At 52.6% G+C, this 27,629-nt stretch overlaps 1 protein-coding gene and 1 long non-coding RNA gene across 21 annotated transcripts in view; one reads left to right on the plus strand and one right to left on the minus strand.

Annotated features, from left to right (window-relative positions):
* Positions 1-27,629, plus strand: part of LOC135262786 (uncharacterized) — a 656,092-nt gene that overhangs the window by 206,783 nt on the left and 421,680 nt on the right. The gene's annotated exons all lie outside the window — the stretch shown is intronic.
* Positions 1-27,629, minus strand: part of LOC135262780 (RNA-binding protein Musashi homolog 2) — a 246,435-nt gene that overhangs the window by 21,950 nt on the left and 196,856 nt on the right. For 9 of the 20 annotated variants that reach the window (XM_064350001.1, XM_064349999.1, XM_064350000.1 and 6 more), the window contains exon 11: positions 14,333-14,452. The exons of 5 other annotated variants lie outside the window; for them this stretch is intronic. In XM_064350001.1, coding sequence (XP_064206071.1) covers positions 14,333-14,452 — 120 coding nt within the window. The remainder of the gene's footprint in view (positions 1-14,332; positions 14,453-27,629) is intronic. 6 more of the 20 variants (XM_064350009.1, XM_064350003.1, XM_064350011.1 and 3 more) reach the window with 1 other exon arrangement.

Genomic DNA, 27,629 nt, shown 5'->3' on the forward strand with positions numbered 1-27,629 from the left:
GTATATTTCAAGAGGCGCCGCCAGGTTGACTAAACGTACGTACAACAGATCTCAACCGTGAAAGGAACGCCAAGAACTTTATCTCCAGCTTCACGTTTCGGGCCGGGCGAACAGACCCCCGCTTTTTTTTTTTACGGCGATAGCGGCTTACCGGCGACTTAAAAAGCCGTCTCTTCGGCGTTGAGGCGTGTTGACATTTACGGCGCGTCCTCTTAATCTGCGAAGCGCCGATCGCACAAAGCGAGGCTATCGAAGCAGCGCCCGCCTCTCGCACATCCTCCTAACTGGAGGGCTAATCCACCCCCTCAGAGAAGCCGCGTTTTTTGAGACCGGAGCTGTCTGGTCTGGTCTGGGACCTCTCCCCGTGACCTGTTCGCTTTCTTCCTCCTTTTTTTTTGATCTCAAAACTGAGGAGGTTGATCAACGCCACGCCAGGGCCAGAAATGACTTACGTCGTGGCCATCTGAGAAACAAACAAACGTACGCGTTCAAGACTGTGTGACCTGCCATCAGTGTCACGAGGGCTTATCTTCCCTGCGGGGGGGGGGGGGCAGAAGGTCCACTTGTCAAATGAGGGCCTACAAATGCACTGTAGCAGCCCTGCCACTTTTACTCGCATACCGTACTGTAGCAGCCCTGCCACTTTTACTCGCATACAGCTCTGTATCGTACTGTACACACGTTGTATTTAACGCTCAGCATTGACTTTTTCCCAACTGCCAATGACAAGGATAATCTCTACAATCAAAAAAAGCAGGGGATTGTTAATATCCAGAAAAACCGCTCTGACATTCAGTATCAAATGCCTCGCCTTTCTCAAGAGAGGCTTCTCCGTACATCAGAATCCCTGCTCACGCCAGCCAATCAGAACTGATTTAGTGAGGTCCCGCTCGTCTCTCCTCTTCCTCTTCTTCCTGACCCCCCGCCTCCCCCTCTTCGCTCCTCTTGTTCTGATCTCTGAACACGGCCCTTGTCCTTCGCCCTGGGAAAAGCCGGGTGTAACCCTTCTGAGGAGAGACCTGCAGTCCGCTGCAGTCCCAGTCCCTTGTACAAGCAAGCCCTGGAACTAGCCTTTTTACAAATAAATAACCTTTCACCCAATACTCACACGGGGAAATTCTGTAAGACCGGGGTCAAGACATCCAGCCTTTGCTCCAGAGAAGCCCATGAAGAACTACCTGCCAGTGATTCCCTCGGGTGTGTGAGCAGCATAAGGACATTATCCAGCACTGGTGGCTAAACACATACTGTATGCCATGCCAGGTGCAAAGCACCTGCCAGCAGTAGCTTGGCTGGTGACCACCTATAGATCTTAATACACAATGTCCAACGCTATAGACTGACATTATAACAACTTAAAATCCTAAAACTTAAGGGTATACAGCAACAATTGTTGCGCGTTCTTTATCCAAAATATATCTGTAAAAAAAAAATGTTTTTGTCTTTGTAAATGATTAAAACATTTCTTTGTTACATAATGCATTGTCTCTTGGGCTTAACATATTAAAATAAACTTAAATTAAAGGCGTTGGAGGTTTCCTCCTGTATTATTATTAATTATTAATGTTAGTTTATTACTGTGACAGAAGGAGATCCCACCCCTGATGCAGGCAATTTAGGAGCAGAATGAGATTTAATAGCCAAGCCAACCCTACTACAAGCAGTGTTAGAACCTAAAAAATGTGCTTTAAAAAATCAGAGATATGAAGAATGTGTGGATATAAAAAGATTTCCTTTTACAGATACTATAAAATCATGCAGGATATTGTAATATGGGCTCTTACTGAGCATAATCACACTTCAACTATAACTTGGGGGGAAAAAAAAATCTAATTCGGATACTGGAGCTAGAGCTCACTAGTTCACTAGCTTCAGCTAGAGACAACTTCATTCAGCTCAAGAACACCACAACTGCTGTGGCCTGTAACTACAATATAAGCCCATAGCTCAATGTCTTTTAAGGTTTTTATTCCAGATTCCAGCCCCCCTGAACCACGTTCCCACCCCCATTTTGGGAAACAATCGATCTCATTTTTCCGGTGACAAATGGGCAACATTGTGCGTGATGCGGTCACACCATCAATCTGGTCCACCTCTCCGGTTCAGCTCCCCTTTCACACAGTGGAAGTGAAGCTGGCATGGTCTCTTCCCTCCTTTTTTAGCCCTTTTTTGTTACCCTGGTAAAATGAACATCTTACACAATATGTACAGCAGGGCTGGCTTGCTCTCCAGTGCCCCCCTCATATTTCACACTAATTGCATGATCTCAGGAGCGGCCCTGGGTACCGCTACCGTGACGCTGCGTGCAGCCGCCAGCCCTGAGCCTGCCTGCCACACCACCGTACCCTACTCACAGCGCATAGTCGAACGCTCACAGGACACAGGGGCGTCGTAGTGGGGGGGGGGGGGGGGTTGTGGGACTGACTACCCATGGCCCGAATGGGGGGAGGGCCCTCGAAAAGCCTGGAATGATGCGTGAGGGACGATGGATCAAGAGAGGAAGGGGGCCCACAGAGACTGCTTATGTATAGGGCCCAGAATTTTGTGCTACACCTCTGCACCTCTCACAGGACAAACACACAACCTCTCACGGGGGGGGGTTCACAGGAGGAAGTGCTGGACCCCCCAAGCAGCCCTGTTTTACAGGTTAAATATGAGCAAGCGCATCTGATCCAGCACCTGACTGGACAGTCGAGTTTAGGTTCTCATTTTCAAAATCGGGACAACACGGCAGGCCGTTGACAAACTCTTGTTATTCCACCGAAACTGTCCACAAAAAAAAAGAAAAAAATTCTGGAAACATCTGAAGTGAAAGCAAGGGTCGCAAAATATTGATTTATATTTGACACCTAGTTTGGAAGTTCGATCTGAGTTTTCGTGCGCCAGAGCGAACTACGTTGGACGACTTAACGGAGCACATTCCACGCGAACACAGAACCGGCGACGGCACCACACCGCTCTCCGGACCGGACCGCCCCCATCATGCACCGCACAGCCCGAAAACGAACAGGACGCGTCGAGCGCCGAATCCAGTGCGAAGCCCACTTAATGCTAAAGTCAACACTTCACCACTGCGATAATTCAACCACGTTTCCTTCGAAAATACAACGATAAAAGCCCTACTGTCTGAGCTGCGTCAAATCGTATTCCTCTCAGTATGTGTAAACACACAACAAATGCCAGCCTAACAACAAAGGCAAATAAGAATTATCGGGCAATGATTCACGGCTAAAATGACTGCACTCAGTTACTGCGCGCACAATAAAAATGCATTATGTAGAAATTGCTACTGTAAGCAACTGAAGTTAATTGCCTACTCCTGTATCAGATCATATTGGCGCTGATGACACAGTCCTGAGAGAACGCTCAATGTCAGAGACGGCGACGCGGGCAGACCCGGGCATCGCTCAGACGACGTCGGTTAATGCGATGCGCGAGACTTCTCTCTCTGCTCCAAGGCCTGCGCTGTCAGACACCCCTGACAGGATGACTCGGCGATTTCGCGTTCGTCCCAGCCCCCGGAGTACCTGCACACTACAAGTTAAGTACGTGGGCGGCTGCCGTCACATTATTTCCGTCTCTTGCTTGTGGTGGCGGCGGCAGTGGTGATGGGGGGGGGGGGGGGATGGGGGGGAGCTGATGGTACAGACACCTGTTCCAGTCATATTTACCGCTCAGCTGGAGCAGGAAAATCACCCGACTCACATCTGCAATGGAGGGGGGTGAGGAGGGGGGGTGGGGATGGGATTTCCCACAGACGGCTCCTCCCGAAACCCACTTCCTGTCTTTCCCCGCTGCCGCGCGGCGGTGCGACACGTCCGCAAGCTACCCAAGCTACCCGAAGCGCTTGCCGGGCGGGTTGCCGGGGAAACGGCGCAGAGAGAACGCCCTGGAGACGAACCCTTTCCTCCCGCACCGGGGGGGCTCCGGTCCAGACCCACTGGAAGGCAGGTGAGGAGGACGTCCTTCAGGCGCTGATGACATTCGTGGGGGGGTTTTGGGGGGGGGAACGCTTTCCATCCGCCACAAGGAAATGAGATGGGAGGCAGAAGGAAAGAGAGCAATTTCCTGCAGCCCTTCTCCTCTCTTCCCCCCCCCCCCAGTCTGACACGCCTGGGGGGACTGGGCCGCCTCACACACAGCCTTCCGTGGGAGATGCCCACTCAAGCAGCTCATCTTTAATCACTTAAAAAACGAGAACGGGGGGGGGGGGCTAAAAAAAGAAAAAAAGAAGCACTTAGGTTTAATCCATTTTTGATGTAGACACTAATAGCCGGGTGTCCTTGAGGTTCAAAGCGTGTTCCGCGCTCGTCTCTAATTAGACGAGCAAGCAGCCATTCGGCTTCCTCTCCTCTTTCTAATTAGATCTTTAACAACAAACAAATGTCGACCTTTGCAGGGCCCGCGCCGCAGCCTGCCCCCATTAGTTAAACGGCGGGGGCGGGCAGCGGTTGGCGAGTCCCCCCCCCCCCCCCCTTTGTCTCCGGGTGCCCGTCGCGGGCACCGCGCCGCACCTGCGACGCCGCCACCGCCACCACCGCCAACGCCAACGCCACGGCGGCTTCCTGCCGCCATCCGCATAACACGCCCCCCCCGAAATTCAGGGGTAACAGGAACCGGGAGACACAAAAGGGCGACGCTTCCGCTTCGCCACAACAAACGCACGCGTGGCGGCTTTGTGTGCGCTGACACGGACAATAAGCCCCCGCGCCGCGCCGCGCGAGCCCCACCGCCGGAGAGGCCTCATCCAATGAAGCCCGGCGCGCACACACACACACACACACTGTTCACTGTTCAGGTGGATCGCACACACACACACTGTTCACTGTTCAGGTGGATCGCACACACACACACTGTTCACTGTTCAGGTGGATCGCACACACACACACGCTGTTCACTGTTCAGGTGGATCGCACACACACACACACACTGTTCACTGTTCAGGTGGATCGCACACACACACACACACTGTTCACTGTTCAGGTGGATCACACACACACACACACACACTGTTCACTGTTCAGGTGGATCACACACACACACACTGTTCATTGTTCAGGTGGATCGCGCACACACACACTGTTCACTGTTCAGGTGGATCGCGCACACACACACTGTTCACTGTTCAGGTGGATCGTGCACACACACACACTGTTCACTGTTCCGGTGGATCGCACACACACACACTGTTCACTGTTCCGGTGGATCGCACACACACACACTGTTCACTGTTCAGGTGGATCGCGCACACACACACACTGTTCACTGTTCAGGTGGATCGCGCACACACACACACACTGTTCACTGTTCAGGTGGATCACGCACACACACACACACTGTTCACTGTTCAGGTGGATCGCGTCTAATGACAGTGCCAACCGGTGTTAAAAAACGATACGGATAAAGACGGGCTAAGACAGGGGAAAATGCCACGGCTTGATTACTTTTAATGGCTGGGCTAATTTTCTTTTTTTTTGTTGTTTTTTTTGTTTGTTGTGAATTCAAAACGATTCATTTTAACTGGCAAAAAAAAAAAATTTAAAAAAAAAAAAAAAGGGGAAAAGTGCAAAACTGCGCTGAATTAAGCAGCGTTGTGAACATCAAAGATGCGGGAGTAATAGTCCTCCACCGCCACTCCTCGCTCGCCCGGCATTTACCGCCAGGCTGGGAGAGAGAGAGAGAGAGACCTGATTGTTGGGTTTTTCTATGGCTCTGCAAATTGAGCCAATATGCTCACAATGCAAGTGTTTGTGTGTGTGTGTGTGTGTGTGTGTGTGTGTGTGTGTGTGTAAAGACGAATCTAGGTGATGGAAAAAATCAACAACCCGCAGGTTAAACATTCCACTTTCACTCTATTGTGACGATCGTGATGCAGATCTTTAAGAGGCTTCACTCTGCCTGAACTGGGAGACAAGCTGTTTCGTGCCTCTCCCTTTCCACTACAACAGGAGGATGGCACCGATAAAGGGTATGAACCAACCCTGACCTGTCTATATACAGTACATGTGTACACGCACACACACACACGCCACACACACAGGCACAGGCACACAAGCATATAAGCAAGCAAGCGCGCGCGCGCACACGCACACGCACACGCACACACACACACACATAAAATACCCACACCTACCTGAGGACCTATTTCAGCACCTGTAGGTTTTTAACACTTTTAGAGAAATATGTGCGTTTAGCAGCGAGCTAATAAGGAATGCACAAGGACAGCCAGCCTATAGGGAGGTCAAGTGTCACAATAAAGCTGCGTTTCATTGGCCCCTTAAAGTGCACTCACAGCCGGGTCTCCTGATGGCTCCCACTGTGACACAGGAGCGCCCTCGCTCGACGCTCGGCCCCTTGCGTCGAAAAACCGCTTCCCACCGGGCGTGCCCCGGAGAGCCGCGGCCCACACGTGCGCTGGAAGGCCGTCAACGGGCCAATCCCGGCCCCGCCCTTCCGGGAACCTTCAGACCCGGCGGTAAGACGAAAGCGGCGTGCGCGGACGTCGTTCCCCCGCTCAGCCGTTAAATATATAACGCGGGGCAGAAGGCGCCGCGGCGCGAAGAGGCTAGTTCTTTTATCGGTGGCGGCGGCGGCTAGGAAACGCGGTGCGGCAGTTTGTCAGCGCGCCGCCCGGAGTGCCAGGCCCCGGTCCTGCCAGGGCCAGGCGAACGGCTCTGCTTTCCAGACCTGCCAGCCAGCCATCTGCGGGCCAATCGAATCAAAATCACCGAGAGCCCCCCCCCCCCCCGACGCCGCTCCAGAGCTGGTCCGATAGCTTTTTTTTCGGACACCGTCCAATTAATTCAGCCCACCTGACCCGATATTTCACTGCATCTCCGGAACATTTAGAGAGAGAGACGCGTCTGAGCGGCGAAGGCCAGGTGAGCACGGAGCACGGGCACAGAGAGGAACGGCCAGGTGTGCTGACAAATTGGGACGGACGCTCAATCACACAAACACACACACACCTGCACTGGCACAGAGGCTCAAGACCACCATTTTGATCTCCTTTATCAAATGATTAATATTAATGTTCAAGTGAGAACAAAGTCCCCCCCCCTTTCCCCATGGCATAATCAAGTGCGATAAATCATCTGAAAAGCGAATGTGCATGTCGCCGTTGTCGTGGCGACGCAAAAAGGACTTAGCGGTGAATTATTTTCTGTCCTCTCTCCACCTGGCCTTCGTCCGGACCTACGGGCTCAGGAGGAGAACAGGTCCCTGCCCGTTCAGATAGACATCATGGTGGGGATCGCTTTGTTCAAGTGGATAAAGGCCCCCCCCCTCTCCTCTTTCCACTCGGCCAGATAGCTGCTCGGGGAGAAATTCTATGCCACTATCCTGAAAGACATTAAGAGCAAATCTCTTCCAGCCCTGCTTGCAAATATTGACAAGGGACAGACAGATTAGCTCACTCATTGTTCTTAGCCCAAAAAAAAAAAAAACACAGAGGGTGAAGAGCATTAACCACTTCAGGCCTAAGGGCGATTTGGCAGGCAAGGTTCTGTCTGACAGGTGTCGCGTCCAGTTCCCCATTTCTATTTCCACTTACAGAAGGTGACACAACCAGCTCGTCCCCACTCTCCCTCCACCAGGTATCCAACGGTACAAATCACCCTGTAGAGCAGGGGTCGGCAAGAAGGTTTGGCCTGGGGTCAGATGTTTTTCCAAGTTACAGTACTAGCCGGAGGGCCAGAGCATAGCCGCTCAATTTTAAACTAGCACTACGATTTTCACAAAGAATGTTGCTCACATAGCTGAACAGCAGGCTTGCATGAGAAAGTGAAATAAATTCAATCGGATAAAATCTGCAGTACCTGTAGAGTTATCATGGCAACTTTGTTCCTTCATTGGCAGGGATTCTGAGGGATATGTTGACATAGGCTGTCAGTGTGTCACAATTGGGCTACTAGGCTACTGTAAGATAAGCCAGCGATGGGGACGCCATTCTGAGAATGTAGTTAACTAAGATACCAATTGCTCAACAATCGAAGTAGATAAGCCACAGCACAGCTATCAAAAAGAGAAACGTAGTTGACTAAAGTTATATTTAAAAAGTAGTTAACTACATTGAGCGACTTCAGGAAAAAACATAAATTAGGTCAGGTAAGGCTATGGGCCATGCCAGATGTTGACCAACGCTACTTCACAGACCTTGAGCCACGTGTTTCGATGAAAGCCATGGGTGGTGTGCAGTGGGGTTCGCAGCTGGGATGAACTGGATTTTCCTAATTAAGAGTGGGAATTGGATACAAGCAGTCCCGGGTTGAGTGCCAAATTATTAAAATAAATAAATAAATAAATAAATTAATAAATAAAACTGCTGAGGGAAAGAATCCAGGCTAATAGCACTTGCTGCACACATTGGGCCCTCATTCATCAATATTGTCATAAAACCGCGTGCAAATTTACACGTAATCCGAAACAAACTAACAAATTCCGTCAGATTTATCAAACTCGCGCAGACACAGCTTTTTCGGTACCCACGTGCGTAGTGTTCACCACACTTGCGATTAGCATAAACTGATGCCCCTTTAAAATACCATATAAGGAGCATGGAATTCCATTGCAGGCAATTTAAAGAGAGAACCCAGCAAAGACAAAATAAAAAAAAACCTCACTGAAGCAGAGATTGAGGTGCTGTTAATGGAAGTACAACCCAAGAAACATATTTTATTCAGCAGTGTAAGCAGTGGAGTGCCAGGGCCAGGGAAGACTATATATAGCTGTTGTTGTAAACACTGACTAGCCAGACGATATATACAGTAGCGGTTGTTGTAAACCTTCCTTAATATATAAGGTTCTGTGGTTTTATATGTTCTCTCTTAGTATCTCTTTAACTCTGCTTGTCTTAACTACATACACTGCAACCACCAAGAAAAAAATCCTTCTATGTGTAAATATACTTGGCCAATAAAAAGATTCGGATTCAAGTTTCGGCATACTGTGCAACAGGTAAAACGAAAACGTTCCGAAGCCGATACAACTGAAGAAAATTCTAGCCCTCGAACGGGGCACGTCAGCCACAGGGGGGGAGGGCAGAGTCTGACCCAGTTGTCTACGCCGGATGAACGCACCGCCCAAATTATAGGAGAGTCCCCCAGCAGGGTGACAGCGATATGTTCTCCCTGTCCCGCGCCAGTCGCCAAGAACCCGAGGACCGAAAGCACCTGAACACGGTCTGGAATCGCACAGCAAAACTGCGTTAAGATCTTCGGAGTTCTGGCTCCAGTGTGTTGCACGGGTTCGGGAGGAGGTGTCCGGGCAGTCGGAACCTTGACTCTCGAGCCATTCGTCATCCTCAGCAAATAAATCGGCCCCAGTCTTTGAAGACACGCCCCCCCCCGAAGCGAGCCAAGGGACATCTTCTAACGAAGCCAGGTCGCCCATAGCAACGCTATTTATAGCCGACTTCATTTACGCGTGTTTTATGGATTTTATATTCAACTGCAATCAAGCATTAAAATAAAACATAAATCCAACATTGTTTGCGTAAATTTACAGCACAAACAATTTACAATCAAATTCGTTTGATTGTAGACCCACTTATTTTACTGACATCACATTCCCTAGTGGCCAGAAAGTGCAGACAAAACTCCACATTCCATCTTGAGACAGCTGAGTGAACCTACATGCCTGTTACTCATTTTTATTTCCTTTGCTGTTTAAATTAATTTTCAAAACCGATCTTGCTTCCTCCATTTAAATATTTTTGGGGAGGATTTAGCAGGCCAAATAAATATTGCCGAGGCGCCAGGCTTTTCCTGCTGGCTGCCAGGTGGTGACCCAGGCCGTAGAGAATGTCAATAAAATTATCAAATGCCTTTCCAAATGAGCTTTGAAGCAACTCCATTTCCAGCAGTGTCATTTAAAAAAAAATGACCAGCTATCTTTCGCAGCCAAGAGGAGCTTTCACTTTCCATTTAGAATGGTCTTTTCCAGTGGAATAGGTGGCTAATTAACAGCACTAGACCTTTTTCAGAAAGAGCTGGCATTTCATAAATAATACATATTTAATGTCTCGTCATTTTGTGCTCACAGGGGCTTGGCTAATGAATTTTAACAGATTATTTATTCCCACTGAACTCCACCTCCCCCTAACCCACCCCACCCCCCCTTTCCCCCCCAAGTCATCCACACTCCCCAACCAATCAACCTTTCTTTTATGTTTGGAGAATAAAAATAAAAAAACAATACTGAGAGGGGGATTTCAAACAGGTCTTAAGGAAGACGAGGGTTGAATAAAGGCACAGCCCGTGGTCGTCTGCCTGCAGTACAGACAACCATTCCACACGTCCTACAGCAGTGGTAACCAACCCTGTTCCTGGAGATCTACCATCCTATTGGTTTTCGTTTCAACCCTAATTTGGCACACCTGGCTCTACTAATCAGCAGCTCAAGCTGTTGAATGAGGTGTGCTTTGTTAGGGTTGGAGTGAAAACCTGCAGGCGGGTAGATCTCCAGGAACAGGGTTGGGCAGCCCTGCTCTAGCTGTTGGGGTGGGGTGAGCTTTGTTAGGTTTGGAGTGAAAATCGACTGGAATGGTAGATCTCCAGGAGCAGGGTTGGTTACCGCTGTCCTACAGAGAATTACCCGCCTCACACGTAGAGAGGGGGAAGCTAATGGCAGGCAGGCGTCTCTAGGCCCCGCCCCCAGCTGTGAGGCAGAGGCCAGCGTCATAGGCTCCGCCCACTCTGTTCTCTTTTAACGTCTGCTGCGCCCTCAAGACCCTCGCTCCTGATCGGGGGGGGGGGGGGTGTCACATGACCACGCTCACAAAGCAGTGTTCGGTTCCTTTCCCCCTCCCCAGTTTTTCTTTTTTTTTCAAAGCACAGAGCATCAGCTGGGACACAATAACAGAAATCAGCTCCGTGGGGCTGAGAGCGGAGCGCCGTTCTGCCTTCGCCGATCCGGCCAATCACGGCCTCCGCCGCACTCCCCATGACGGCAGAGCCGGTCGGGAGGAAATGCCCAATGGCCCGAGATAATGTGGGTAATCTCGCCAAAAAAGCTTCGCGTCTTACCGCTTTCAGCTCGAAAAAAATGAGCAGGGGGGTTCGGCACGAAGGAAATCAGCCGCCTTACAAAAAAAAACACAATGTGAAGAGAGCCAGACAGCAAACAGTGTTTAAAAAAACGACCACTGATCTCTGCATCCGAGCCACTGCACATCTGAGATTCAAATATGTAGCTAACGTGCTTTTCAAAAGGCAGAATAATGCATGGATTGCTCCAGCAGACAAAACGATGCGCTGAAGACCACTGCTGGAAGCAACGCTAGCCCATATTAATACCATAATAGGAGAGCGAGGACATAGGACATATCATTCCACTGACTCCGGAACAAAGGGGCGAGATGACGACACACTACAGAGGAAGAGAAGTCCCGAAAAAAAAAAAGAAAGGGGCAAAAAGGAAAAGGGAAGGAAAGAGACCCTAATCTAATTACCCGCCTGCCCGCCATTTTGTTTCTCTCCACGCACAACACGCATTCTTTCTGAGATATGCGGGGAGAAGGCACGCAGAGGTCCCGAGGAACGGCGTCTGCCCGCGTTCGCCGGGGAGAGTTAATCAGCACGCATTCCAGGACCGCGCTCTTCGCCGTGCCCCCGTGGGGGGGGGGGGGGGGGGGGGGGGGGGCCACGAGCGGGCGGGGTCGACCGGCGAAGAGCGCGGTCTGTTTCTGGCCTCAGAACAGCCAAAGTGGGGAAAAAACACAAAAGGCTTTTTTTTTTTATTCTAAGGAGAGTGCCTCGGACTTGCCCTGCTCATTAAGCTGTCGGTTTTCCAAAAAGAGCACCTTCGCAATACTTTTTTTTTTTCCGGCTTTACCCTTTCTAGAAAGCGCCGAAGCCCCCCCTTTCCTGTTCTTTTGGAAAAACGCAGAGGCTCGGAAAGAGTGTTCGCAACCGCCGTTTAAATCAACAGGAAGCAACAGGAGAAGGAACGGGCTGCACTTCACCTCCTCCTCTCCCCGTGCACGCAGACACTGATTAAAGACGATTAGAGACTATAACGGAAGAATTAGCACATTCCCGGGACTCAACGCTGGCAGTCTAATCAAAATGGCGTACCTGGCTCGGCAGTCTTGAGTCAATGTTTATTCATTATCAAACACGGTAGTGGATCAATCAGGTACGTTTGGTTTTTAGTTAGTTTTTCCGTACTTTTCACGGAATTAATGTGTAATGCTCAATCAAAGGCCATTCCCCCGTAGTTCAGAGAATCTGCCTTTATGTGATATTATGGGATGCAGTCCCAGTTCTAACAAGGCGGTTTTTTCCATTTATTTTCAGCGTGTGAACTTTAAACAGAACCATGCCTTTTACACAGAAAAAAAACCCCAACTTTACAGTCTCTGACTGAAATGTATTAGGTAAATACACAAGGGGGAAAGTGAGTAGAACAAGTGTTTCTGATTCAGGGAAAAACAATAAAATATGCTGTAATTGAAGGGGGAAAAAAACTATGTTTCACCGCTATTTTGTTAGTACTGAAATCGTACAGAAAATATACAGTATGTATTCGCACAGTGCTCCAGTATAATGTTTTTTGTATTAAATTTATCAGCTCCCAGGGATCAGTTAGCAGAGAAAGGCTGAGTGTTGGCTGGGGGGGGGGGGCGGTTTGGGGGGGGAGTTAAAAATACACGCTCTGACTGTGCTGCTGTCAGCGAGCGGGATGCGCCCGGGGGGGTGGGGGGGCTCTGAGGGACGGCCGCAGCAGCCCTTCACTCGCCCTTGGCCCCCCTGTGGAGGCGCTGCAGAAAAAGGGGGGGGGGGGTAACGCATCAGATGCGCCTCGCATTCAATGCGATCTCAAGGATATCAGTAAATCTATACGCGCGGCGGCGGCGGCGCAGGCTAATGCCCGCGCTCCGCAGCGGGGCCCCGGGTGCAGAATTAAGAGGGGATTTGGCAGAAAGGTCACATTTAAATGTCTTATAACGTCTCCATCAGGAGCGCACGCTTCGCCCCTGCATGCGCTCGCCAATGAGACCGGCTCGCTTATGAGGGCTGCTGCCGCTGCTGCTGCTGCTGGGAGAAAAACTGCCGCTGAGCCCTTCATTTCCTGCCCAGCCATCCCAGACCGCCGCTAATGTCAGAACAGCGCCGCGGCCGGCCCGCCGTCGGTCCCGGCGGCTCCCTGCTCGGCTCCGGGCCGGGCCGACGGCTCTCTGCTCCGGGCCGGGCGGACGGCGCGGGTTTAGGGCACCCGGTGCAGGTCTCGTGGGAAGTCTTCACCGCATAAGCTCGCGATTCTCATTCGCGAGTCCCCCCCCCGACCCCCCCGTCCGCGGAGGCCGCCGCCGCCACCGCCACCGCCGTTCGAGACGACTCTGTTTGCTTAGGAATGAGCCGCCAAATCAAAGGGGCCTGATTGAGCTGAAAGGGGATCTGATTGGCTTCCTGCTTTCGCTGCAGACACTCGAGCGCTTCCCAAATTAACCCGACGGGCACAAGGGGGAGGGGGGGGGAGGGGGAGGGAGGGGGGGCGCTGCTCTCAGCCGGGCTGCGGGACTCGGTTTATTAACGCGTCTGAAAGACACGGGGGGGGTCGAATTGGAAGGAAGCAGGGCCGCGTGTCACTTCCTGCGGAGGTGCACGGGCCTTCTCCTACACAGGAGGTACTCCAGCACCACAAGCGGGGGAAGTCTAAACTGCCACCCTGTCCTGACACGCAAGTCCAGCACCTTGGGCCCGCTGCCACATTTCTAGCAATTAGCTAAACTGAGAGCTAAACGCTACCTGCCAAATCCGGTCACGCCGGTAGTTGGCCATTGGTTTATTTGCTGTTGAAACAGAGAGTCGGTTTTCCTGTTTAGGTCTAACACTAAATCAACAGAAAGAAGCGTATGGGCATGTGTTGTATGTCTTTTCCATAATGAGCATCTGCGTGTCACGCCGCTCAGAAGGCTCTGTACATATCTGCCGTTATCCGCGAGCATCTGGGCGGGGCGCGTGTTTACCCCCCTGTTTAAAGAGCGGCGTCAGGAGCAGAAGTTTTCGGCAGGCGAATGTCGCTGTCCAAACACACATTTTAAAAAAAACCTTCAAAATAAAAGCCCGCAGACAAACACATCGAAGCAGGGGGACGACGCCGCGCCGCGGCTCCCTGCCCTAGCCCCAAACCCCGGAGGAAGGACCCCAGAGAGGTCCCAGAGCGCCTGTCTGCTTGCTGTTTCTTTTTTGTTTTTTTTCGCGGGCCTGCTGCCCCCCGCTGTACGTGCCGGACGGTGTGAAGGCCGCAGAGAGAGAGAGAGAGAGAGAGAGAGAGTGAAGAGGAGAGGATGGAGATCAGCAGCCACACAGAATCCCGACAGAGCGTTTACCTGCCCCTGCCGCCTGCGGGTATGCCATGTGACCGGCTCCTCCGGGGGCCCCCCTACCTGAGCCGCGCGCCGCCGCCACCGCCGCCGCCGCCACCGGACCGTACGCCGTCGCGGGGAAGCCTGTGGGGAGACAGGGGGGGTGCACACGCACGTCACTCACCGGACCGGCACTCAACCGGCCCGCTACCGGCTGCTGCTGCGACTGCTCATCTTTAACTGACTGTTACTGATGTCAGGATCAGTGCTGCTGCGGCTGCTCTTCTTTAACTGACTGTTACTGATGTCAGGATCAGTGCTGCTCTTCTTTAACTGACTGTTACTGATGCCAGGATCAGCTCTGCTGCAACTGCTCTTCTTTAACTGACTGTTACTGATGCCAGGATCAGTGCTGCTCTTCTTTAACTGACTATTACTGATGTCAGGATCAGTGCTGCTGCGGCTGCTCTTCTTTAACTAACTATTACTGATGTCAGGATCAGTGCTGCTGCTCTTCTTTAACTGACTATTACTGATGTCAGGATCAGGCTGCTGCTCATCTTTAACTGACTATTACTGATGCCAGGATCAGTGCTGCTCTTCTTCAAGTGACTATTACTGATGCCAGGATCAGTGCTGCTGCTCTTCTTTAACTGACTGTTACTGACGCCAGCATCAGTGCTGCTGCTCTACTTTAACTGACTGTTACTGACGCCAGCATCAGTGCTGCTGCTCTTCTTTAACTGACTATTACTGATGCCAGGATCAGTGCTGCTCTTCTTTAACTGACTATTAGTGATGCCAGGATCATTGCTGCTCCGGCTGCTCTTCTTTAACTGACTATTAGTGATGCCAGGATCAGTGCTGCTGCGGCTGCTCTTCTTTAACTGACTATTACTGATGCCAGGATCAGTGCTGCTGCGGCTGCTCTTCTTTAACTGACTATTACTGATGCCAGGATCAGTGCTGCTGCTATATACAGTACATGGCCAAACGTATGTGGACACCTGACATCCAGCATCCAAAAGTATGAGCATTAATATGGAGTTGGTCCACCCTTTGCTGCTATAGCAACCTCCACTCTTCTGGGAAGGCTTTATACATATAGATAGTAAAGCATTGCTGCTGGGATGTGTTTCCATTCAGCCAGACTATTAGTGAGGTCGAGCACTGATTGGCAGATTAGGCCTTGGCTTGCAGTTGGCTTTCTAATTGAACCCAAAGGTATTGAATGGGGTTGAGATCAGGGCTCTGCCCAGGACAGCCAAATTCTTCCACACCAATCTCAACAAAACCATTTCTATATGGACCTCACTGTGTCCCTGGGGACATTGCCATAAGAAATATATATATATATATATATATATATATATATATATGCTTTTTTTAAAATGCATCAACAGCATATTCTAAGGTCTCTCAGCTGGCTCAGTTCATAGCGGCTCTCTCTGAAAACACAGACCGGGCACTGGAGTCTCAGGTTCGAGTTGAAGCTTTTGTCCATGTCAGCAGCGAACTCCTCTTTGACCGGGAGATTGCAGTGGCAGGGCACAGTCGGCCCGGTCCCCGAAGGCGGGGCTGGGGGCCTGTAATTGGCGGCCATGTCAGCGGGCCTGACAGCCACTTCCGCGGCGCAGTGCGCGGTGTGCGGGCCTCGCGGGGTGTGAAATGGCGGCGCGGCTCCTGAGCGAGCGTGTCAGCGGAGACCGCGAGCTTCAGTGACAGGTGCAAGCGGCGCTGCAGCGGATAGAGGCGTAACTGCCAAATTCTAAATTGGGGGCAGAAAAAAAAAAATCACTGGGGGGGGATTAAAAAAAAAAAAAAAAAAAAAAAAAAACCATATTCCACAACTGCTCATTAACCTTCTGTGGGCCCCTGAATTCCCACCCCCCCGCCCCCCACCAGCAGCACACGGGTGCACTGCACGCCCCGCACGGGAGGTCCTCAGTGTCACGCTGCGTCCTAACCTCATTATCGGTGTGCGCGTGCACGGGCACGGACACGTGCACGCCCTGCACACTAACCTCATTACCGGCGCGCGCATACGCACGTGGGACGCCCCGGGAGCCGGCCTGACTGACAGCTGCGGCGAGTGACGGAGATCTGAGTGTGATCCATTACTTAAACTAAACGATTACAGCCCCTCCAATTTCCTGCTCCGGTGAGTTACTGTAGCCGGGAGGTTCGGTTGCGCCGCTCGTTTTTTTGGGTTATTGCCCCGTAAGGCTTCAGCTGTACGACATGTTGTCAAACAGCCGCTAGGAGCAGAGGAAAGCCAGGTTTAACGCCCGACATGGCGACTCTTAAAAAAAATAAATAAATGGAAAATACTATGTTCTCGTAATAGCAACAATCCACCTCATTCGAACGAGTCCTGAAAGCTCAGAAGCCCGGTAATTCGCACTCGGGAGACAGCCTGTGTTTTACGCGGTTCTGCCGGGTCCCCCGTCCGCTCTGTAAATTCTCCTGGTGGGGCTCCGGTGCTCCGGCTGAATCGATAAGCGCCCGCTCCGTAGGCTAAGGACGCCACGCGCGAGAGAGAGGCGCGGGGATGAGTGACTGAACTGACCCCCCGGGCTGCCCTCCGGCACCGCCTCTCCCGCGCAGTCCAGCGCCGCCCGTCCACATCGAACGCCTCTTAACTTGTCGAGCTATTTATCGCGCGTCGACGGGGGGGGGGGCAGCGAAACGGGGGGCTTTATACGCGCGGCGCACACGAACGCTCGCCACATAGCACTCAGCGCTCGTCCCTTACCGAGCGGGCGAGGACAGAGTTAACCGGGAGCCGAACTACCGCCCCCCCCTCCACCCCTCCCCCCTCCCCCCCCCCCCCCCCTCCCATTAGCACCGATACGGAAAGGGCTGCACGCTCGCACACTACACTTCACCGTGCGCTTAAGTCACTTATCTCCCTGCCGCGCGCGGGGGGGGGGCGCGGCTCGTAAAGCCAGGAGAGCGAATCATCCGCCGCCGCCGCCTCGGAACCCTAATCAATCTGGGGGGGGGATAATTTTGGGCTCCAGGCAGCGTGAACGGCCCGACCGCGGCCCGACCTGAGCCGGGGGCCCCAAGGAGAGGCTCTGATTTGTGGGGAGGCTGAGTGCAAAGCTCGGGTTGAGCCGGCCCCCACAGCCCGCCCCCCCCCCCCCCGTCCCGCTCCGCCCCGTCCTTACAGCATTGTTATGAGATTAGGAACCGGGGATTAATTGCTCGTTACCAAGTGCTCTTTAATCCACTCCGTCGACGCGGAAGGGCGACTCGGTGGCGACGGGGAAGAGAAAACGAAGAAGAGAAAGGAACGGCTGCTTTTATTTAGAAGGCCACGTCCGACACCGTGCATAACACACGCGGCCACGCGCTCTCTCTCCGCCCCTCCAAATTCTGCACAATATTTGCAAAAACTACATTTCCCACAAGTGAACGAGGAGCCGTTAGCCCCCCTCGCTAACAGGGCAGAATTCTCCAGAGCAGTTCTGCTAATAAATCACTGTGATTGTTTTTGCGAGGGAGAAAGAATCGTAGCGAGGATATAAACTGTGGGTCTCCCAGACGAAGGTGCCCGGAGTGGCGAACGTAAAGACGCTCGGCGAACTTCGCCGTTCCCCCTGGCAGGCGAAGCACAGCCGCTCGCCACAGCCGACGCGCGGGGCTCCGGTGGGTCACACGGGGTACCAACCGGCCAGAGGTGCGGCCTTCCCCCCAGGTGAGCCTCCCCAGGTGTGCCTTTCCAGGTGAGCCTCCCCAGGTGTGCCTTCCCAGGTGAGACTTCCCAGGTGAGCCAAGTCCTTCCGTGCGAGGAAGACCACAGCACCGCGGCCTAGCTCTTCACGTCCCCGCCTCGTCCCGACCCCGCGGACACAATAAAGCGGACGCCATTTAATAAAAAAATAATAATAATAAATAATAATAATAATGATAATAATAATTTAAACACCGTCAAGATCCTGGAAGGGCAGGGGCAGCATCACCAAGTGATAAAAACAACCCTAAGGGACATATGCTGCTCTGTAGCAGTTGTTATTTTCTGTATTGTTATGAATGGTGCTTTTGTGTACCATTAGAACTACAAATACCATGAGTCAAATCACAGTCAAGCAAGTCTGGAAGACGACAGAAAAACCGACAAAGCTACTGTTACACAAGAGGAGAGGAAAGTGTGGACACACTTCTCTCCGGTGTTGAAATATTTTAATCAAATCCCATCGTCGCTATGCTGAACAATTTAAAAAATCCACGTCTGAGTCATTCCTGCGGTATAAATATAATTACTGAACGGCTCTAATTAAAATACACATCTTCTGCAGCGTTGGTCTGTTGGCGATGGATCACCGTCACGCCATGAATCCCAGACTCCCAGACAAAGGGTTTCGTTCAGATGGGGGGGTGATGCACACAATTAGGCCCCTCTTGTTTTTTATTTTATTTTATTTTTTTGGTCTATTACAATCAAATAGTTCAACATCTTCAACCCACCCACAACCAATTTGTTTAGAACCCCTACAATGTTACTGGAATATTTTGCGTAGTTTTATTTAATTTCAGAAAAGACCTATGTCTACTCTCTTCTTACACTCCGAAATTAAGCACAAGCCTGTCATATGCACTCTAAAACTATCACTGTTTTTGCAACGGTTACTCAAAAGCCTTGGCAAAAGTTGTTAGGGTAGTACTATTTTAAATAATAATTGAAGTGGACATCCCTAATTATAATAATAACAATAACAATTATTATTATTCACCTTACAGTAACCTTGTTAAACTATCTCGGAGATATAAAACGAGGTGATGTCGTAGCAACAATTTAATCCAATTAGTCTAGGAAGGACTGCCCTGAGGGCTATTTATAAAAAAAAATTAACAATGGTAATGTGGTCCAATCCCGCGCGGTAAGCCTCCCATAACCACGGTAAGTGAGTAAGTAAACTTTATTTATATAGCACTCTTCAAGGACAAGGGCCACAAAGTGCTTCACAGAGTGCAAATAAAAACAGCGAATGTATACACACACACACACACACACACACACACACACACACACACACACACACACACACACACACACACACACACATCCGTAACACAACGTAAAAACGTAAAACAAACAATTTGAACGTCAGTTGAACGTCAATTGAAAGCCTGTCTGAACAAATGAGTCTTTAGACACCGCTTAAAAGTGTCCACAGTGTATCTGATATCAATGGGAAGGCTGTTCCATAACCCAGCACCACGGAGGCAAAAGCCCGATCGCCCTTCGTCCAGACCGAGGGACAGCCAGCCGCCCTTGGTAAGGCGGTTACTGCAGCAGCCCTACACAAACGCCCTGCTGCGCATGGCGGGCGTTAGAGAAATGCGTCCAGGAGAGAAAGAGAGAGAGAGAAAAAACAAGGCAGAAAGACAGAAAGAGGGGCTGAAAAGGTCACAAAGTGGAGAGAAAGGCTGTGTGACACAGGGAGAGGGCCTGTGTGCTGGGTGTAGAGGTCCACTGAGACCCCATCAGAGAGCCCTACTCTGGGCCCTGTACGCCTCCAGAGCCAGCCTGCCCCTTCCCCCGCACTTGGTCCTCCGCCCCCCTCTTCCCATCTCCCGCCCGCCCCCGCCACCGCCCCCCCCCCACCCCCAGAGAGCTGCCAGAAGCAGGGGCGAGAGCCGGAGAGGAGGTTGGGGGGCAGCGAAATCACACCAGAGGGAAAAACACATTTTGGTTTTGTGAACCTGCGGGGGGATGAGGTAATTCACACCTCGGGCCGAGGAGCGAGAGCGAAATGTGGCGCGGTGCGGACCGGGTCGCGCCGACACGGCGGGGGGGGGGGTCCGGAGGAGGTGGGGGGGGGGGGATGGGGGTGGGGCGGTGAAGAGCCGCCGTTCAACAGAAAGCCGCCTGGCCGGCGAGGCCAGAGCAGCCCGGCGTCGCGTCGCACCGCGGCACGGTCGGCTGACGTCAGCCTGGCGCCGATCGGCGAAATCCGGGACAGATTATAATCAATCAAAAAAAAAAAAAAAAAGGCCCCCTTCGAACGCGACGGCGACGGGAGTCAAGTCGCGCGTCTGATTTCCGCCCCACTCCGTAATCTCTTCAGAGAAATAGAAATCAAGACTAAACGTTATGGTAATGACAACCGCACCCCCTCCCCCCCCCCCGCCTCTCCCCACAAAGAGAGAAGGCCCCGGCTTGTTGCCGTGCAGAAACGACGCCGTCGCCGTCGTCCTTCGCCAGCCCAAGTCTTTCCCTCCGTTGTTCTTCCTTAAGCTCTGTGTCTCTTCCCCGCCGCTGCCATTGTTACCGGGGCCCCCCTGGCGCAGCCCGCGGCTCCAAAGTTACTGATGGGCAAAGTTCTTGAGAGAGATTAACTTGGCGGGATTAGGCGGGTTAATTAATAGATCTCTGCGGCTCATTGTTTTGTACTCGGCTGGTAAGAAGTCGCCCAGGAGAGGCGCCGCGGCGTTAAATCAATTTCATGGCCCTTTATTACCGGAGAAGATAAAGCCAATATTTAGCTTTCAATTTTTCACAATTATTTCATCCTCCTTGCCACATCAGTGCCTCCGCTTGGCAGGTCCGGAGAGTCCTGCCTCTGAGACAAGGACACATCTGTTCTCATCTGGAGCCCCCCCCACCCCGCACCCACCACCACCACCCCCCTCGCCGTAGGGCCGCGTCCCCACCGCTCTCTGTCCGGCAAGCTGAAGGATTCGCTCGGCTTACGGTAGCGAGGAGAGAGAGCGAACGATAAACCCGCAGGAGAGAGCGTTGGGGTTTTCAGAGAGACCTTCACCTTCGCGGTCTATGTTTCCATGGCGCTCCTTCTTCATGATTTAAGTGGCTGTAATATTAAAAGTATGTGGAAAGAAATGCATGGCAGAGTGCATTTAAGTTAAGCCCCCCCCACCCCAGAACTGCATTATAAAGCTCTGAAAGGGTGTCTTTATTCACTAACATTACAGGGAAGCTTTCTTATTTATTTCTTATTTATTTACAGAGAGCAGACTGCAGCCCTCACTGCGCATCGGCCTATCTGTCCCCTAGATACAGCTGCCCCCTGCGGCTAGGTGACGTCTTCCATGCACCAACTCCCGCTCTTCTCTCTCTCTCTCTCTCTCTCTCTCTCCCCTCTCTCTCTCTCTCTCTCTCTCTGTCCCTCTCTCTCTCTCTCCCCTCTGTCCCTCTCTCTCTCCGTCCCTCTCTCTCTCTCCTCCCTCTGTCCCTCTCTCTTCCCCCTCTGTCCCTCTCTCTCTCTCCCCCCTCTGTCCCTATCTCTCTCTCTCCCTGTCTCTCCCCCTCTGTCCTCTCTCTCTCTCTCCCCCTCTCTCTCCTCTCCTCTCTCCCCCTCTCTCCCTCTCTCTCCTCCCTCTCTCTCCCCTCTCCTCTCTCCCCCTCTGTCCCTCTCTCTCTCTCTCCCTCTGTCCCTCTCTCTCTCTCCCCTCTGTGCCCCTACCTTCTCCCTCCCCTACACTCACTCTGCCCATCCACTTTTTTCCACCCCTCCCTCTCCCAGCACTCCCCCCCCCCCCCATTGCGCAGAAAATGGCCGCCAGCCCCCCCCCCCCGTTGCGTTAGGCCTCCTGCTGTCTGCTCTGCCTTCACGTTTTCCTACTTCCTCTCCGAAAAATGCAGAGATGACACGTAAAACAATGCATCCCACGGGCTCAAAAAACTCTTCTCTCAAGCTGCACCCCGCAGTAATGATGTCACTAATGATGTCACTCTTGTCCTAACTGCCGTGAAAAAAAGCCCCATCGCACACGGCCGTGTGTAAAATGGCCTGGCGCCAAAAAAAAAACATCCAAATTTTTTTGCAGGAAACGTGCTGCTTTTTTCACCCTCGGTGTCGCCGATGGTCGTCCAATCAGATGAGTACGCCCCCACCCCACCCCCGGCCCCCTGTGTGATAGGTACCTGTCCGCGCTGACGTGCCCCTGGCTAAAACAGCGGGGCAGAGCTCGCCCCTGGCCCTCGCCGGGCGTTTGCGTGCCAAGCGCCGCGATGGAAACCCGCGTTCGCTGCCGTCTCCTGGCGAGTAAACACGCGTGCCACGGATCCTGTTTGCTTTGGGCGACGAGGTAAACACCGTGGGGGGGGCACGCTCCCCCTGTTTCGCAGATCGGTCGCCGCCCGCTCTCTGCTGCCACACCCTCGCGGGACTGAGGGGGGGTCCGCCAGAAACACCACATCCTGTCCCACAGTCTCAACCGCAGACCGTCTTACAAAACAAGAACAAACTGCACCTGAAAAACCCAAACACTCTCGTTTTTAACTTAACACCTTCTTTGACCCGAAGAGTCAGTGAGGCAATTGTCTTTCTTCATTTCGCTAATTATGCGTATCGCACAGAACCTACACGTTCCGTGAACTACACACTTAGCAGGATTTATTCTAATTAGCGCATTGACCTTCATTTTCCCCAAAATTGTCCGTTATTTTTTTAAATTTACGGACTGGAGCGCTCCTCGTCGCTTAGCTCGTCGCTCCTGCGCAAAGCCGCAATCGGCAGATAAATCTGCGGATGTCCGGGCGCCGGGGAGAGAGAGAGAGACGCGTCTCGGGGACAAAAGGAGCGGAGCGGAGCGATGGAGGGAAACACAGCGCCGCACTCTTCCCTCCGGCTCGCCTGCTATAAAAGGGAAGGGAAATCTGAGGGGGCGGGAGGTGGGGGGGGGGGGGGTTATGTGAAGAGCGACAAATTGATATAAACACAATCTCCATAGCTACCTTTTCATCTGTGGACTGACAAGTGCCTTATTGTTGTCATCCTTCAGCTCAGAACCGGGCCTGTATTTTTTTTTTTTTTGCTCTCAAAAGGCCTTTTCTCCAGAGCTATTAAAAGTGCCTTCCTCTGCGTGGCGGAGGACTGAGGCACCGATGAGGCACGGAGAGCCTGAGCGGCCTTCGTGTGCACAGCTCCGACACAACCCCCCCACCCCACGCGCCCCCCCACCCCACACCCCACACCCCACACCCCACCAACGTCCGACTCCTGACAGTCAGCCTCTTAAATCTTAATGCCTGCCTGTTAATGAAAACTTCCCAGCCTTTTTTTTTTTTTTTTACAGATACGAGAGTAACGCAGGGGGGGGTCTGAGTCAGAGCTCGAACCCGGACGGGCGGAGGTGGGCGAGAGGATTGGGGACGCGGGCACTCCCATCCAAAACAAGGCCTTCTCCTTGCAAACACACCCATCCCCTTTTTATCATTGAACACTGGGGGTTGGATTCTGAAAAAGGGCCTACTGTATTTACAGGGCAAAAAACAAAATCTACCAATACAACGGAAGGACAGGCTTTGCTGTTTGTTATTGTAACTGTTCCATACATCATTGGATATAACGGTCCAGAGAGGAGGTCAGCATATTTACAAAAAAAATAAAATAAATTCACACATCGCACTTCATTGCTCTATAAATAGAGGTTGGAGAGTAAACAGATTCTGTGGAAAAGATCCGGGAGGGGAGGTGCTATTTTTCCATATGCATTAATGAGTAATTATTCCCCCCCCCTGCTGTTTAAGAGGCACCACATCGTCACCATTCCATAACTACGGCCAATCTGTGATCCTTTCATTAGCTTTTCTGAGGGAAAAAATAGCAATGTATCATTTACGGCACATTAATGCTCTCACGCTTTACGAGAACACGTAACAGACATCACACGGCACGTGCCATAAAAATGTCAGAAAGGCATTCTGCGCTGAAAAGGGGCATTTCGCCTACAGCGCACGCGGCGCACACGCTGTATAATCATCTCCACAAAGCACAGGAGTAGAACACTCCTCTGGAAAACAATACTAGCCTAGCCAGCATCGCCCCCACACCTCCCACCCCCCCCAGTATGTACAATACTAGCCTAGCCAGCATCCCGCACCTCCCACCCCCCCAGTATGTACAATACTAGCCTAGCAGCACCCCCCGCACCTCCCACCCCCAGTATGTACAATACCAGCCTAGCCAGCATCGCCCCACCTCCCACCCCCCCCACACCTCCCACCCCCCAGTATGTACAATACTAGCCTAGCCAGCATCCCCCCCCCCCACACCTCCCCCCCCCCCCCAGTATGTGGTTTATTCACGTTCTTCAGTCCACCGCATGGCTGGACTCAGTTCTGCATTCAGGTGCACCGTTCCCACAGGCAGGGAAGCGATACTGAAGGAGAGGCCGGTTTGTTTCTCCACCGCGCCCCCCCCCCATTACAGAGCAGGGTCTCCTTCTCCGGGCCACGGAGGGGGTCCGGAAACGCAGGCGGCCTCTTCGTTACGTATCCCCCAACAACGGCGTCCTAACGAGGGGACGGCTCGCCTCCGGGGGGCCCGTCGGAAGAATAAAAGCCCCCCCCCGCCCCCCCACCCCACACAAAATCAAAGAGCCCGGCAGAGGAAGCGGGAGCGAGCAGGACCCTCTCAAAAGCACTCTGCGAACGACGGGCTCGTTACCCGGCACGCTGATGTTAATTAGCGCGGGGCGCCCAGGCCCCCTCTCATTAACACTCCAGTAAACAGTCTTAATTTGTTATGCATTTTAATGACTGGGGGAAAAAACATTCGCGGGGCCTTCGCCCGCGTTCAAACGGACCAACGCGCGCCGAGGAAGAGGACGAGGACGAGGAAGAAAGGGGACGCAGGAGGAAAGCAGCTTTTTGAAAAGCTTCAAAGGGAAGAGAGAGGGAGAGATGACGGAGATGAGAGGAGGAGGGGTTTCGGCGTACCCCGGCGTACCCCTTCACGCGCCCCGGTTCGCACCGGCGAGGCGAAGTCCGGCCCGAGCCGTTTTTTCATTCCGGGAGGGGAAGCGGCGGAGAGGGAGGGGGGGTGTGGGCGTGCCGAGCCGGAGGCCCACGCCGGCTAAACCGTGTTTTACGAGACGCGATCACACCGCCGTCCGCCATCCAAACAGCGAGCGGCGGGCAGTCAGATAACCTGAGAGCATCACTAAGGACTTTATTTAAGCGTGTGACCTGAAGGGGAAAAACAAAAAGGATAACTCGAAAACAAGGCAGAGAACTTTTAATGAGGGAGCGCTGCCAGGGAGGCGTGCTCCTGCTGAGAGGGCTGCAGGAGCACCGGAGTGGCATTAGAGCAGGAGGGAGGAGGAGGAGGAGGAGGAGGGAGGAGGGAGGAGGGAGGAGGCGCAGGACCGGAGCACACTGAGCACGGACTGGAGCACAATCACTGGGGAATGAGCAGCACAATTAGAACAGGGCTGAGGAGGGAAGAGTAGAGGGGGAGAGGAGAGGAAAGGAGGGGAAAAGAGAGGAGAGGAGAGGAGAAGAGAGGGGAGGGGAGAGGAAAGGAAAGGAGGGAAGAAGAGAGGAGAGGAGGAGGGGAGAGGAGAAGAGAGGAGAGGAGAGGGGGAGGGGAGGGAGGAGAAGGAGGAGGGAGGAGAGTAGGAGAGGAGAGGAGGGGAGATGATAGGAGAGGAGAGGGGGAGAGGAGGAGAGAGGAGAGGAACAGAGGAGAGAAAGGGAGTTGAGGGGAGAGGAAGGGAGAGGAGAGGAAGAGAAGAGAGGAGAGGAGAGGGCAGAAGAGCAAGCTGGACTCGGTGATCGCTGATCATTCCCTCTCACGCGGCTCCTCAGGTGAAGTGTCAGGTGTGCGGGGATGTTAGCGATCACAGCTCTCTCTGATAGCCGCTCTCCTCAAACGCAACCCGGCAACAGACTCCAGAGCGCCGTCGCCGTGCCGGCGTGAGCAACTGAAGAGCCGCAGGACTGACACTCCTCTCCTCAAACAGAGAGCGCAGGTAAAGACGCGGCAGGCTGAAGAGCACGCCCACCCCTCCATCGCGCGCGTCTGTGAGCGGAGAAGAAGATCTGCACCACCCAGCTGCGTGAGAACCTTAACCCAGCGAGGGTGTGAGAACGTTAACCCAGCGAGGGCGTGAGAATGATAACCCAGCGAGGGTGTGAGAATGATAACCCAGCGAGGGTGTGAGAACAATAACCCAGCGAGGGTGTGAGAACATTAACCCAGCGAGGGTGTGAGAACATTAACCCAGCAAGGGTGCGACTACATTAACCCAGCAAGGGTGCGACTACATTAACCCAGCGAGGGTGTGAGAACGATAACCCAGCTGCGTGAGAACCTTAACCCAGCGAGGGTGTGAGAACGTTAACCCAGCGAGGGTGTGAGAACATTAACCCAGCGAGGGTGTGAGAACATTAACCCAGCGAGGGTGTGAGAACATTAACCCAGCGAGGGTGTGAGAACATTAACCCAGCGAGGGTGTGAGAACATTAACCCAGCGAGGGTGTGAGAACAATAACCCAGCAGGGTGTGAGAACATTAACCCAGCGAGGGTGTGAGAACATTAACCCAGCGAGGGTGTGAGAACATTAACCCAGCGAGGGTGTGAGAACATTAACCCAGCGAGGGTGTGAGAACATTAACCCAGCGAGGGTGTGAGAACATTAACCCAGCGAGGGTGTGAGAACGTTAACCCAGCGAGGGTGTGAGAACATTAACCCAGCGAGGGTGTGAGAACATTAACCCAGCGAGGGTGTGAGAACGTTAACCCAGCGAGGGTGTGAGAATGATAACCCAGCGAGGGTGTGAGAATGATAACCCAGCGAGGGTGTGAGAACGATAACCCAGCGAGGGTGTGAGAACGATAACCCAGCGAGGGTGTGAGAACATTAACCCAGCGAGGGTGAGAGAACGTTAACCCAGCGAGGGTGTGAGAATATTAACCCAGCGAGGGTGAGAGAACATTAACCCAGCGAGGGTGTGAGAACATTAACCCAGCGAGGGTGTGAGAACATTAACCCAGCGAGGGTGTGAGAACAATAAACCAGTGAGGGTGTGAGTACATTAACCCAGCAAGGACGCGAGAAACGTTTTTCCATCCCCTCCCCCGTTTGGTCTCTGTGATGAACAGAAATTCAGAAACCTGGAGGGTTGGGCCCCCTTACGCAGACTCGACGCAGAGCACGCCAGGCCAGGCCAACCGAAGAAGCGTCTGTCTGTCTGTCCATAACACACGCCTCTGCCTAATCGCCCTTCCTTCAACTGCACTGTTTGTTCCGCAGAACGTCAAAAAACAGGCCCACTCATTGTGAATCCCGACAGCAGTGGAACATACGCCAAGCCCTGTAGAAGAGGGGAAAAAAAAAACCTTGCCAGGAAAGGGGTGGTTTTGCCCATCTCCATCCCACAGTCCTCTGCCTGCTGGGCGGTGGCTGGCATCGCAGAAGCACGTTCACCCGCGCGCGGAAAGTGCGTGGATTTGTCTAGCACGGAAGCGACGTCACCGAATCTCTCTAGCTGCTGAAGACAGGATTGATCTCCATAAAAAAAACTACTCCCACGGCAGCCCAACCCCTGAGCTGAATCAGCCA

The sequence above is a fragment of the Anguilla rostrata genome, chromosome 9, assembly GCF_018555375.3.
Source record: "Anguilla rostrata isolate EN2019 chromosome 9, ASM1855537v3, whole genome shotgun sequence".
NCBI lineage: Eukaryota > Metazoa > Chordata > Actinopteri > Anguilliformes > Anguillidae > Anguilla > Anguilla rostrata.